Source organism: Balearica regulorum, chromosome 3, assembly GCF_011004875.1.
Source record: "Balearica regulorum gibbericeps isolate bBalReg1 chromosome 3, bBalReg1.pri, whole genome shotgun sequence".
NCBI lineage: Eukaryota > Metazoa > Chordata > Aves > Gruiformes > Gruidae > Balearica > Balearica regulorum.
Genome location: NC_046186.1, coordinates 97,639,835 through 97,652,987, shown reverse-complemented (window position 1 = coordinate 97,652,987; position 13,153 = coordinate 97,639,835). Strand labels below are relative to the sequence as shown.

Below are 13,153 nucleotides of genomic sequence, written 5' to 3'. Positions count from 1 at the left end.
CAGTTGAAGAATAATATAAAAAAAGAGAAGGAACTTCATTTTATTTCTTTATGGTTGATGAAAACCATACATTATTAGGGAGCTACTGAAGGATTATTTTTATTCTACTGTCCACAGCTAGAAGTACATGTCACTTGTGTTGCCTGAATTGAAGAGGAAGGAACATTAATATATTTCAAAGATCTCTGTCTCTCTGACTTTATTTATACATCCAAAGTTGATTTATTCATAGTCCAGAGTAAGGAATTTTGCTTTGCTTCGTATCAGGAGAAACATGAGTTAAATTAATTTGTCATTCATAGATTTGTCTTTTATAGCTCACTGCCTCACCCATAGAAATTTTTGCCTATAGTACCTTGAAGACTTACTATAGGAAGAAAGTAGATCAGATTAATCACACTGGCCAGAAATTCACTTTCTCCATGATGCTTACCTATGCTTGTTTGAAGTACTTTGTTCATCTCAGCAATCACAGCTTTGAACTTCTTTGAAGTTCTTTGAACTGTACAGCATTCATGACATATTCCAAAGCACTAAATACTAATGTTCTTCTGTATTTGGAGATGCCTGTGGAAATCTATGGGAATTTTGGGGTTGGGATTTAACCACAAGCTTCTGTGATTCCTCTCCTCGACTTCCATAATTCAGTGCACGTGACATTTACAAACTCTTTATAGGCAGTTTGTAAGATGTACTGTGGAAAGCTGTAATGATGACAGGCATTCATAGAAACAAGATGTGACATATATTGGCAGTTTTCTCTGGTCTCAGTAATGGAGAAGCAGCTGTGATGGGATAGGACAGTGAAGCAGCAGCTGTTACAGAACTGCTGAGGATGTATGTGCAGAGCAATATATCCCAAACTAGAAGCTGTGTTTTTTAGGAGCAGGACTGAGTAGTGTGATATGGCAGAATTTGGGGTTATAGAGTACTTAGAGGTGCATGTAACTTTTAGTCTGCAAGTCAGATCTGTGATGGAAAAGAGTTGGGGAGTAGCTGGTGCAGAGTTTGTCTGCAGGCTCTACAATACAGAGCTCCAAATGGGGAAACGTGGCTATTGCTGTTTGGAAGTGTGCCTCCCTGAGCTCTGCCTTTCACAAGTAGATCAGCTGTTGGCACGTTGCTTTCCTCAGTCATAAAACTTGTCTGCAATAGTTGTGCTCAGTTCTCTTTGGGTTCCCTAGTTGTTAAGTGGTTACCAGTGGAATTTAAGTGCCGCTTCTTTAGCCTGATGTAGGGAGAAAAAGCTGTATTAGCAGGAAGAGGTATTTTCCTATCATGCTAATTGACTCAGAACATTTACTGTTACTGACATGGAGTAGCCTGTAGTGATAGTATAGTCAAGACCTAAGATGTGATTTTTGGAGTAAATGAGAGTGGCTTGGCTATCCAGGTCACTGTTGAGATAATGGCTACTCCGCTCATTCTAGGAGATTGAGCTTGCTGCCTGCCTTTGTTCAGAGAAGGTTTCATAAGCTGATCAGGCTAAAGGAAGCAGCTGTTAAACCCTGTCCTGTTTAACAATGAGTGTGGAGTGGGCATATGGGAGACCCAGGAGAAGGGGGACGTCCCTCATAGCAAAGCTGGATGCTTCTCATCATTAAATTATGGCTCACTTATGTGCTTGCCATGAACAACATTTGTGAAAGCAAGAAAGGGATTGCTGAGACAGAGTTAGAGACTTTGAATGTTGCAGGCAGGCAGACAAGGGTACCTGTGCAAAATGCCTCAGCTGGCCAAGAGAGCAAACGTTGGGGTGTGTTGTGTTTGTATATGGACAGCACGAGCTTTTGGCCACTGGATAATACATGTAACAATATGTTTGAAATTTGTGTGTGTTGATTTTCATTATGGAACAAATGTTTTATAATCAGAGGAAGAACTGATCCTTAATGAAAACTGAGTGTACCAAAAATAATAATACAGATTAAGAACATTCATTGAGTTAAATAAAACATCACGGATATTTCGGGACAAATTTCAAAACACTAGGTGTGTGGCATGCATCTGTCATGGAATCTTAGCTTATTCTTCAGGCTGAGGTACTTGTAGCTGTCCGCTTCTCATCTCCAATTATAAACCATTATTTTGGAAACAGCCTGAAATTTGATTTAATGATAATTTTAAGGCCAGTGCTATGGATGTATCATTTCTCTTTTTTGCCTTTGTCTACCTTTTGACCCTGAAGTAAACAAATTGTATTCCTTTCTAGACCAGGACACTCCACTTCTGTTTTTCTTTCTTCATAGCATTGTATTGAACTACAGATTCTGGATTGCTAAATTGTTCTTTGTTTGCTTCACTTGGAGATTTGCATGATAAATTTCCTTTATATGTGGATTATGTACGTAAAGAAATTGAAGGGGGAAAAAGCCCCAAACCCAAACATGTTATCCCAGGACTAATCTACATGCCAACAAAGACTGAAATATTTCTTTACTGTTTCAACATCTTCCCCCCGCCTTCTCTCCCCCCCCCCCTTACATTCATTTAGAAGACAAGACATTCACAGCTGTCTGAGAGACCCTAACTGTGTCAGACATATGCACAGTTATGGAGTGTATAGGATGCTAAGGAGTCAGCAGGGCACAGTTTAAAGGGCAACTCTGTGGCTGGCAGAACTAGTGGTCCTGTCCACTCTCTTGTTATGTCCCTTGAATTAACTCTGTTGCATTGGTTGTCCAATATGATTGAAAACAAATTTGCCAAAAAAAGAAAAGAAGAAAAAGTGCATTTTAAGTTCACATGATCCATCAGAATTCTTGTAGGCTTCCACTGCAGCTAAGGAATGTATTTTTGGTTTGTTTTTATGTAGCTGGGAGAAGAGCTCTAATGTCCACTTCAAACTTTTGTAACATCTTTCATATATTTTGTTGCCCCTATTTATGATCTTGTTTCAGTTTGTTAACTTGATTTCCATTTGATTTTCCTTTTTTTTTTTAAGAATTAGTCTGGTTGCTGTTTGACGGTTCTCAAAATTTAACATGTAAATGTTTCTTTATTTAATGCTTATCAGAAGTTATAAATAGCTTTTTTTTTTCCCCCACTAAAAATATAGCATTTCATATTTGCAAAAAGGTTGATGGTTTGGGGTTGGTTTGGTTGTTGGGTTTTTTTGTTGTTTGGGTTTGTTTTTTTTTTTTTCCATTCTTACAACAATTTTTCTTGAGGAAAGAAAAACTGACAGAATGAGAACTAATTTTGTAGGTGCTAGAGTTGTTGGATTTCTTCCAGTTTTTCAGTGTTTCAAATTAGCATGTTCCTAAACAGCTTTAGAAGCTATATTTGAAACATTATTAAAAGACTGTATTTTTGTGTTTTACTGCCTTGCTGAATTCTTTTTAGATTTTTTTAATGCGTTTGTGAAACAGCTATGTGATCTGATTGTTGTAAAGTGTAAGATTTTTTTTTATTTTGTTCATTTTGGGCCTAGATTAGCTGGGAATAGTTAAAAAAATTTAGTTGCTTTTTTTGTGTGTGTGAATCCAGCTAGCCTGACATTTAGAGGAAGCTTCTTAGGCAAATTTTTATTCAACTTTGGTGCATGTTCCTTCTGCTGCTGTTAGTGTTTTGCTCCCTGTGTTCTAAAATTTGCAGTTGGTATGTGAAATTCAGTTAATTAATTTATTATCCCCAGTTTTGAATGTTTATTTCACTTGGGTTATGCAAATGTAAAACCAAAGAAAATGCAGTTCACTGAACACATTAATCAGTTTCATTGTTCACACTAATTAAATGAAGTGTTCTTGATATTGTGGGAGAAAATAGGAATGTCTGTACAGCTGCTGTTCAAAAATAGTCTTTTGTTTTTCCTCTTGAAAAAAAATCACTATCAAAATTCTTCCTTTCCTATATGTGACTTTGACAACTAAACAAAAATTGATGCTCTTTGGAAATGCTGTCGTGTTGATAAAGTATTAGTTTCTGAGAAATATGTTCATGGATGTCAGTGATGGAACTTTGAAGAACAGCGATTGTCCCCTTGTTTTTCCCCTGGTGGCTACAGTAGTACTGTTTGATACTTCTCTGTGAAAGGGGTTTGTGAGAAGTGAAGGCAGGCAGTGAACCTCTTCTCTAAAGAGGCAAGATGGTGGGGGGTTTTGATTGTTTATATGTTGGTAACGTCACTATGTTTGCTTCCAGATTTCACAATGGACTCTTAAATGTTAAAGATGTTCTTACAAGCTTTGACAACACGGGAAATGTCTGTAAGTCATTGTTTATTTCACTACAGTACTATGTTGATAGAAGTCTAATTGTATCAATATAAAATATTTCTGCATGAGCCCTCAATAACCATTTCATTTAGCTGAGAAACACCATTGCTGTGGTCAGAGATACCGATCTACCTATCATAGTATTTTATGTGCTACGCTGTTTCATGTAGCACAGTTGTTTGTGTGGATACACCCTTAAGTCATCCCAGCGCAGGTTATTTTTGGTTCTGTGACTGCGGTGGGAACGTTAGAGCAGCTGAACTAGGTTGGACAAAAAATTAGTGTAGCCCATTGATTTGTGTTGGCCAGCGGCCAGCAGTGGCTATCTGAGGAACAACAGTGCAAGAAACAATGATACTTCTAGCTTGGAGAGGGCAAACTCAAACCAGAGAAAAACAGAAGAAAGCACACAGTCAAGTTGTGAAATTCCTCCCCACAGAATGCTTTGGATCCCAGAACATGATATGGATTCAAAAAGCAGAGGGGGAAAAATTGTGCAAGAAAAATTCACTGTGGCTATTAAATATAAAGACATTACTTATGGCTTAGAAGTGCTGGATGTTAGGATAATTAATGGGGCAGGAAGATGATCTGTTTGTCCTGATCTTTCACTCTTGTCTAAGCATCAGTTACTGGCCGCATTAACCTGAGACAAGATGAGTCGTAAGTGGACCTTCAATGTCTGACCCAGTATGGCTCTGCTTCAGTATACTTATTAATAAAATTATCTGTGCTATTAATGGACTTGAATTATGAAATTGTGATAGATCATGGAAAAGAAGCTGAGCAAAAATATTTAAATATTTTTGATGTAATGAGTAATTACTATTATATAATTAACATTTACAGATATACATACAATTCTTGTTTGATTATTCTGCCTTATTTTTCAGGTTGGTTGGTTGGTTTGTTTTCAAACAAGCAAACTGATAGAATAAAGTTGGGGGGGGTCTCTGTAAGTTTACAAGATATTCAAGAAATGTGCACATATCTCCTCCTCGTCAAAGCAATGATACAGAAACTGTTCTGATATATATGTGTTTCGTCTCAAAACTCCAGTCTTAGATTTCCAAAGCTATGTTTCAATAAACATTGGCTTTTCTTTAGCAAAAAGGTCAATTTAAGAAAATTTTGCCTTCAAAAGGAAAAAAAAGTCATGAACTATGTGCTCTCCTTTTTAAAATTTGCTAGCTTTCATTCAGTTCTGAACATTGAAGATAGTTGTGTGGTCCTGCCACAAAATATTTCAGGGTGTATTCTTTAACTGTTGCCAAAGAGAATTTTTTTCTCTGATATCTGAATGAAAATTATATATAAGGTATATATGAATATTTAAATTTATAATATTAAGACTGAGAAAGAAAATTTACATATGTAATTGTGGTTGACATCAGCTACAGATGTAGGCATCGTGAGCTAGATGATAAAAACATTAAGATTTAAGACATTTAGGATCTGGAAGAAAATGCTTTGCACAAATTACAAGCGGCGGTTAGAGAGATTTGATGTTGTAGATTCTCAGAATAGGAAGCTAGAGGGACTTTTGTAACAAGTTACTTCATTCTCATAAACTGTTCTCAATAAGGGAAAAAAATAGCAAAAAAATCCAAACTGAGGTTTTGGATCCAGAAAAAGTATTGTTATATTAGTTCATTAGATAACAGCTCAGGTATTTATTTTGAACAGCAGAGAAAATATTTTTTTTTTTGTCTGGAAGTGCTTCACATAGTGGCTCAAGACAGTGTACCTTACTCTGTTAAACATGGTAACATGATTTCTTAATCTTTGTGCGAATACTTAGATTGTGATCAATCTACACAAATTTCCTTGTTAACACAAATAATTTACTTTGCTAAAGTTTTCATATGCTTTCCTATTGATAGATGTGCTGGCAGCTCTTCTGTTAACTTTTTCCGGTATTTGAGCTACTTATTGATTGCAGATGGTAGAACAAGACTTATACTCTAATAGGCACAACACTGATGCTAACACAAAAGTAATACTACATTTGTAGTTCTTCGTACTGTTTCTCTGTATATACAAAGATTCACATTTATCCTTTTGGATTCAATATTGCTTTGAGGGTTCATGCTGTGCTATTATATACAGTGTTTGCTAAGTCATTTCCAAATTCATTGCTTCCCCATTTTTAAATGTCTGTGTCTGTAAGTATCTGTCTATATTGATGTACATATTACTGGTTTATGTCCATTTTACTAGGCACTCTAGATTACACTCTTTGGGTAACTGTGAAAGAGTTATCTTCTGGCAGCATGCAGTACTGGCTTGGAGTGTAATAGTAATACCTTTTTGCTACCAGTTGCATGGAGTAAACCTCCCCAGTGTACAAACCAGTGCAACTATGTCTCAGTCACACCATCATAGTAAAGTTCCCCCAACCATGTGGTTACTGAGCTGCCCTATTTGGATCATGCCCAACTGAGTTTGTGTGCACTCCCGCTATCCCTTTAACTGAATTGGCTCTTTCTTTGACCTTTTTCTGTGTATTTCTTGGCTCTCTTTGTGTTAACCCACAGTGGAAATGGTAGGTAGTAATCCTGCCTCCTTTTACCCCCAAAGGTAACTACATTTGTTAGGTTGACTGTTTTTTACAATTGCTGTGGTGTTAAGAACTTCATATTATCAAATGATGGTCTACCCTAAAAAACAAACAAGCCAAAACAAACCCCCAAACATTTCTAAAATGGTCTGTAACAGTATTAGATTATTTCTTCTAATACCTAATACTAATGGAGCTGGCCAATATTGAACATATTATCAGTCCCATCTACGGTAGCATGCTCTGTGAGAGGACCCGTTGGATAGTTATAGAGTTTACTGTTCTTTTAGGACACACTACATAGTCAGAATTTATTTACTGGGCACTAAACTTCACTTAAACTATTTGGATCGAGTTATCAGAAAACAGTTAAGTATTTTAGTGTTCTGTGTGTTTGTTTTGGCTGCCATACTGAGAGTTTATCAGGAAGATTAATGTTTTGCTGGAGATTATTAGATTATGAAATAATTGTGTATTAAACAAGTTAGATTTTGTGAAAACTGAAACATGTGGCAAATTACATCCTTTTAAAACCTAATAATTTGTTTCAAATAACATGGTTTGTGTTGTTTTTGGGGGGAGGTTTTTTTGTTTATTCTAGTAATGTTCATACGTACCTTGTGTTAAAACAAGCTTTTTGGGGAACATTTCTGTGGTCCTTTGCTTTCATTTTTTGATCTTTCTGCTTATGGTCTTTAACAGCCACATCACCATACACCATCAAAAGAAGAACAGACTCTAGTTAATCCCACTTTCTCTATACTCCCAGCAGATATCAACTCAGTACAAGATGTGCCACTAGCTGGCAGCATTATATAAAATATCAATAAACAGCTTTTGAGGAATACTTGTGACTGCTTCCAAAAGTGCTGCCTTATACCAGTAGAACTTCAGGACAAAAGTGGAGCCAACTGCAGCAGCTGTAAACAGCGTATTGCAGGGTCCCAAGTATTAACTCTGGAAATTGCCTCTGCACAATGTCTTGTTCAAACTTGGTACCTACACTTGTATTCTGTCTTTTTCAAAAAGATTTCTGAAGATGTATTTTCATATTTTCATTGTAGGATTGCTACTGTGAATGAAAATTCACTCTACAAATTACAGTTGGTTTTCACTTTCCCAGAAAAATGTGATTTTTTTTTTTTCTCTCTTGTTCATCCTGTGTGAGAGAGCAGTTTCCATGTGAAAACTCTGAGTTCTCCACACAGACAGGATGCAACGTTAAATGCGCTTCATTCAGCTTTAATTCTATGCATAAACAGGAGGCAGGGGAAAGAGGACTGGAATGAAGGAAAGGGTCAGTCTGTTCATTTTAGACAACGGTATGCCATCTGTTAAAAAGATGGTACATCCTGAGACCATCTCTAGTCCTAAGATAGTCCATTAAAAGAACTGATGGATCCCAGGCAGAAGGTTCAGTGTTAGCATTGTGGGATGGCATCAGCTGGCTGCAGGAGCGACATGCCATGCTCATCCTTGCAGAAGAAAAATCTCTTCTGCAACAGACTGTCCAAAAAAGCCAGGAAGATTCTGCAAGAATGAACTTTTGAGAGTATCACCTTTCCCTGCCTTTCCTAGTGGGAGAAAGCAGTTACGGCTGAAATGCTTGTATAATTATATCCCTGCAGTAATCATTACAAGTTATGTATACATTTAAATTAAGTGAAATGATCAAGGGCCAAAATATAAACCTCTTAACTAATTGCCACCAGTCTAAGCAAGCTACAGTGTCTGTAAAGGAGAATTTTAAGCAGTGAAATACAACGTTCCAGGATTTTCATCTAGTATCTACCTGATGTTAACATAGAAACAAGCTATTCCAGAGTGCTCAAGTAGTATAAAATTGCAAATATACTATATGTAATAGCAAAACACTTTCTTGTAAACTGCACATAGCATTAGTTAATAATGTAACTGTTTTCAAGAAACAACATGGTCAATACATATTTTATTTTGTACCTAGTTGAGTGTACAATTACATGTGTTGGAACTAAAAAAGCAGCAGAGGGTGCTGCAGTTATGGAGCTACCCAGGCACATATTCCAAAGTCGCTGCTCCTGTAGGCAAGTAGATCCTGCAAAGACTTAAGCTTTCGGTTTGGGGTAGATGTAAATAGGATAGCTTTAACTTATGTTGCCTCTGTTTATACAGGAAAACAGGTAATCTATGTGAAATCCAGACAACATAGAATTACATATTCACTGGTTTTCTTAAAAATGTTTCATTGCTGGAATATGTTGCATAGTTTCCTGAAAACATAGTGTCTGGATGTAGCTACTGTTACAAAATATCTACTCACCATATTTAGAACTGGTTTTGTTTGTGCTAATTTTACATTTAGAAATTCCAGTCTCTGCAACAAGTTTTATATTGGAAAAATTCAGGGTGTTTTTAAATGTGTTTTTCCCCCTCCCCAAATAAATGAGCTAGCTAAATGGAAGAATATTTTTGCCCCTTCATATAATATTTTTTCATGAAAATGTCAAGAGAGAAGGATTTTTCTTAAATTTCAAGTCCACACTGTTGGGGTTTTTTTTGGAAATGCATATCAAGGGGAAAAATAGATAATAAATTAATTTTCTCCTTTTAGTTTTCACTTCATCTTTTTTTTTTTTCCAGATTGCATTGATTTAAAAATTATGCTTGTTTAAAACTGGTAATTGTGTAACTTTTTTTCTTTTACTTAAAGAAAAATTTACAAATCTGCTTTAAAACAACAAACCTTTCCTTCTTTTATCCTTCCTCTCAAATAACTAGAACAAGAGGCGTATCTTCTTTCCTGGTAGTAGTATATGAGGATGTGTTCAGAGAGCTATTTGTTTCTTCAGAGCTCTCACTGCATTACTCAAAGGTATCTGAGCTCCTCTGTGAAGAGATTGTGGCAGCTACTGATTTATTGTGCCTGGAAGGATAGATGCCATCAAGCTACCTGGGGAAAAGCATAGGATGGCATCCTTTATGGCAGCAGAGGTGCTCCAGTATTTCATGTACCATTACCTAGAATCAACAAGGGAGCAGATTGCATTTTTCAGGTGCTGCTGTGGAAATTTCCCCCCTTTTTTTAGAGGAAAGGTCTTGTTTTTTGTGGTTAAAAGCATACAGACTTGAACATGCTTCCTGCCTCTCTGTGCCTCAGTAGGTATTCTCACCTGAAGAAACTGCCACTCATTGTCTTCTGAGCCTTATCTCATTCCACCGGTGTGGCAGTTTGAAACTGTTTACTGTGTCAGAACCTCACACCCTCTTGAAAAAGTCTTCAACAAAAAATAAATTGACTGGAAGAGTGTTTGGATAGCAATGATACATGTTGTTTTGAATGAAATATTGTATTTATGATACCTACAATTTACTATTCACTATGCAGCTTCCTTTTAAATAAAACATTTCATGATCAGGGTTAAGAAAAAACAGCTGTTTCCTCCCTCCCCTCCCCCATCCAATTCACTTCACTGATTCAGTTTACAGCATCATCCCAAGCAGTCACATTGACATAACTGGCATAAAGCTTATGGAATGGAGCAGAAAATAAGTATATGGGGAGAACAGGTACCTTTTAAATTACTCTTGCTACCAGAATTGTTTTTATGAAACTGTTCTCTCATGGAACACCAGTGATTTGTCTGTCTTAAGTACTGTCCTGCAATATTCAGCTCTTCCCCACTCTCTAAAATCTTCTGTTTATCAGAAGCCTATATGTGAAAAGAATAATTATAACTGTGATTAGGGATCTTTTTCCTTTAAAATATTTTTTCCTACTACATATTCCAATATAACCTGACTTTGTGGCTGTACTTTCAAACGTAGCACCAGCTCAGAGAAGTGGGAGGTGAAGAAGCCCAGCTGAGCTCTTCCAAGTACCCTCTTTGTTCCTTAGTCAATTTGAAGTTTTTGTAATAATTGGTTTTCCTGTTCAGGATATTCCAATGAGAACCTTTTCGTAAAAATATATCAATCTATTAAAGATTTTTTTGTATCGCTGAGCAATGTTTTGTACTTTGGCACTCTGATTAGTTGGGAGTTTGCATCAGATCTGTTGTCTTAATCTTTATAAAAATAGTTGGCATAAGTATGTTTCTAAGTGTACTACTCGTGCTGGTCTGACTTTACGCACTGGTGTTAACCTATAATCTGAAGCATTTTTGAAAGCATTCTGTGTATTATAAATGGATTATCATGAGAAGTTGGATCTTTCTGTTTAATTAAAAGAATTTGAAGATAGGGTATAACACCTTAAATTAGATTGATAGAAGGAGAAGAGTGTGAATTATTTTAATTAATTTCATGGGTTTTACTTTTACATTAGATATCTTAATCATTAGATATCTTAATCACCTTTTCAATTGAGATAGAGTAGGATAACAATGGTAAGCATCCCTTTCAGATATACTATGTTATTAATTAAGCTTAGTCTTTTAATGCATTGTAGAGTTTTCTCATAAAATATTTCAAATTTGAGCATAATTGAAATAAATAGTTTCAAATCAGTTTCATTTAGCTTGATGCGCAGTAGGTTGTTGCAGTTTGGGTGGAACTTGCATGTTTCTTTGTAATCGTTCTTTTTGGTTTTACCATTCTTTTTACTTGCCATGTTCTAGCCATGCTTTCAGTGATGCTCTTCACAAAAGTACAGGCACAAGGTGCAAAACATGTACCTGAATGCTTGGATTCTATCCTTGAGTTCTGTTCAATACCACACAAAGTTGCTGATGGGATCCAACTTACATGTCAGATGGGGTATTTCTCTGTATTGTCATATAGTCTCATCAGCGGCTGTAGTGTGGAGGTAGCAAGGACAGTCCCTGTTCTTCATTTTCTCCATACAAATTTAACTGAATTGTTATGCTTAACTTGCACCTTGTTTTGGTTTTGTTTCAAGTCATTTTAGAGAACCTTTAAAAAGTTGCACTGTATTTAATTTAAAAAATCATGTTCAAATGGGTGAACTCGTGTCTGCTTGTGAAAATATTAGGGTGAAAGGTTTCAACTTAATTCAGCATCAATTCACAGAATTGCATTCAAACAAAACTTTTGAGTAAAATATTTCTGGAAATTAGAATTTGAAACCTTTGGTGAATAGTACATCCATTTGAGATTTTTTGTCTCGTGATAGTTCTGACTGAAAGGTATGATGAAAACTAATCAACATAGCCGTGACCAGATGAAAATCCAATGTAGATCTATTGTTCATGTACTTAGCTTGACAAATTAAATATTCTTGTTGAGTCTCAGTACAGTTAAATAAAATTTCATAAATAATTTAAATAATTTTCAAAATATTTTCAATAATATGGAAAGAAATGGACAAGGCATTATTCCAGAAATCTAAAGAACTAATTTTTGGTAAACCTGGTGGATTAAAAGAGCCCCCTATACAAGTGGATGGGTAAATGGAAAATGTATGAGGAATATGTGTACAATTGCATGTTTATACTAATTACTGGAGGCCCAGCCTTGTGGGGGTTTTATTAAAACTGTAGCTCACCTCCAAAAGACTTGAGTGACTAGCTCATAAAACAAGGATTCAGAACATACTGGTTCTAGCGATGGTGATTTCACATCTACTCTCCTTACTGGTAGAAAATATCTCCTGATATCTAATGGAATATTTTTTACATTACTGTTTTGCTCATTGGCAAAAATGAATAATTTTTTAAAATAGCTTTTTAGGTATTTTAAGTCATCACATGGCCTTGCCTATCTCTTCTCTTCCTTATGTTGAGCAAGCCAAATTCTGTCATTTTGTCTTAAGCTACATTTTTTCTAGGTTCTGACTTTTCTTCAGACTCTGTACCTTTCATTTGTATCTTTCTTGAAGAGTCTTTGTCAAAACTGGGCACAATAGTCCAGTTGAGACCTTCATAATGCTAAGTAAACCAGGTGATTTTGTATTTTACAGCCTATAATTCCAATATTGTATTTTCTTCTCTTACAGCAGCATGACTTTGACTCACATTGAGCTTTTGACCTGCCGTAAGATCCTGGTCCTCTTCAAAAGGGATTGGTTATTCCTAATTGTGTATTTATGTAGCAGATCAGTCTTATCCAAGTGAATTACCTGGTACTTGTCCCTATTGAACTTTTTCCTCTGTTTCCAGACTTCTTCCAATTCATTGCTTTTGTCCTTTGAAGCCTGCCTTTCAGCATACTGGACTTCCTAAGTTGATATACTGCTGATTTAATAAGCATATTCCTTCCATCATCTAGATGATCAGTGAAAACACTGAACAGAGCACAATCTAGTGTAGGCATTTATGGAAACTCCACCTGATAAAATCACCTGCTTTTACAGTAAACCATTGAGAATTGGTCTCTAGAGTCAGTTTTCTTGATCTGCTCTGCACCTATCTTAGCCAATTTTTATTTAGACTGTGTTTCT

At 36.0% G+C, this 13,153-nt stretch overlaps 1 protein-coding gene across 1 annotated transcript in view; it reads left to right on the top strand.

Annotated features, from left to right (window-relative positions):
• The window catches only part of CAMKMT (calmodulin-lysine N-methyltransferase), a 225,839-nt gene that overhangs the window by 17,141 nt on the left and 195,545 nt on the right, over positions 1-13,153 (top strand). Inside the window, exon 3 of the mRNA XM_075749116.1 lies at positions 4,144-4,208. Within this exon, the coding sequence (XP_075605231.1) occupies positions 4,144-4,208 (65 nt within the window). The remainder of the gene's footprint in view (positions 1-4,143; positions 4,209-13,153) is intronic.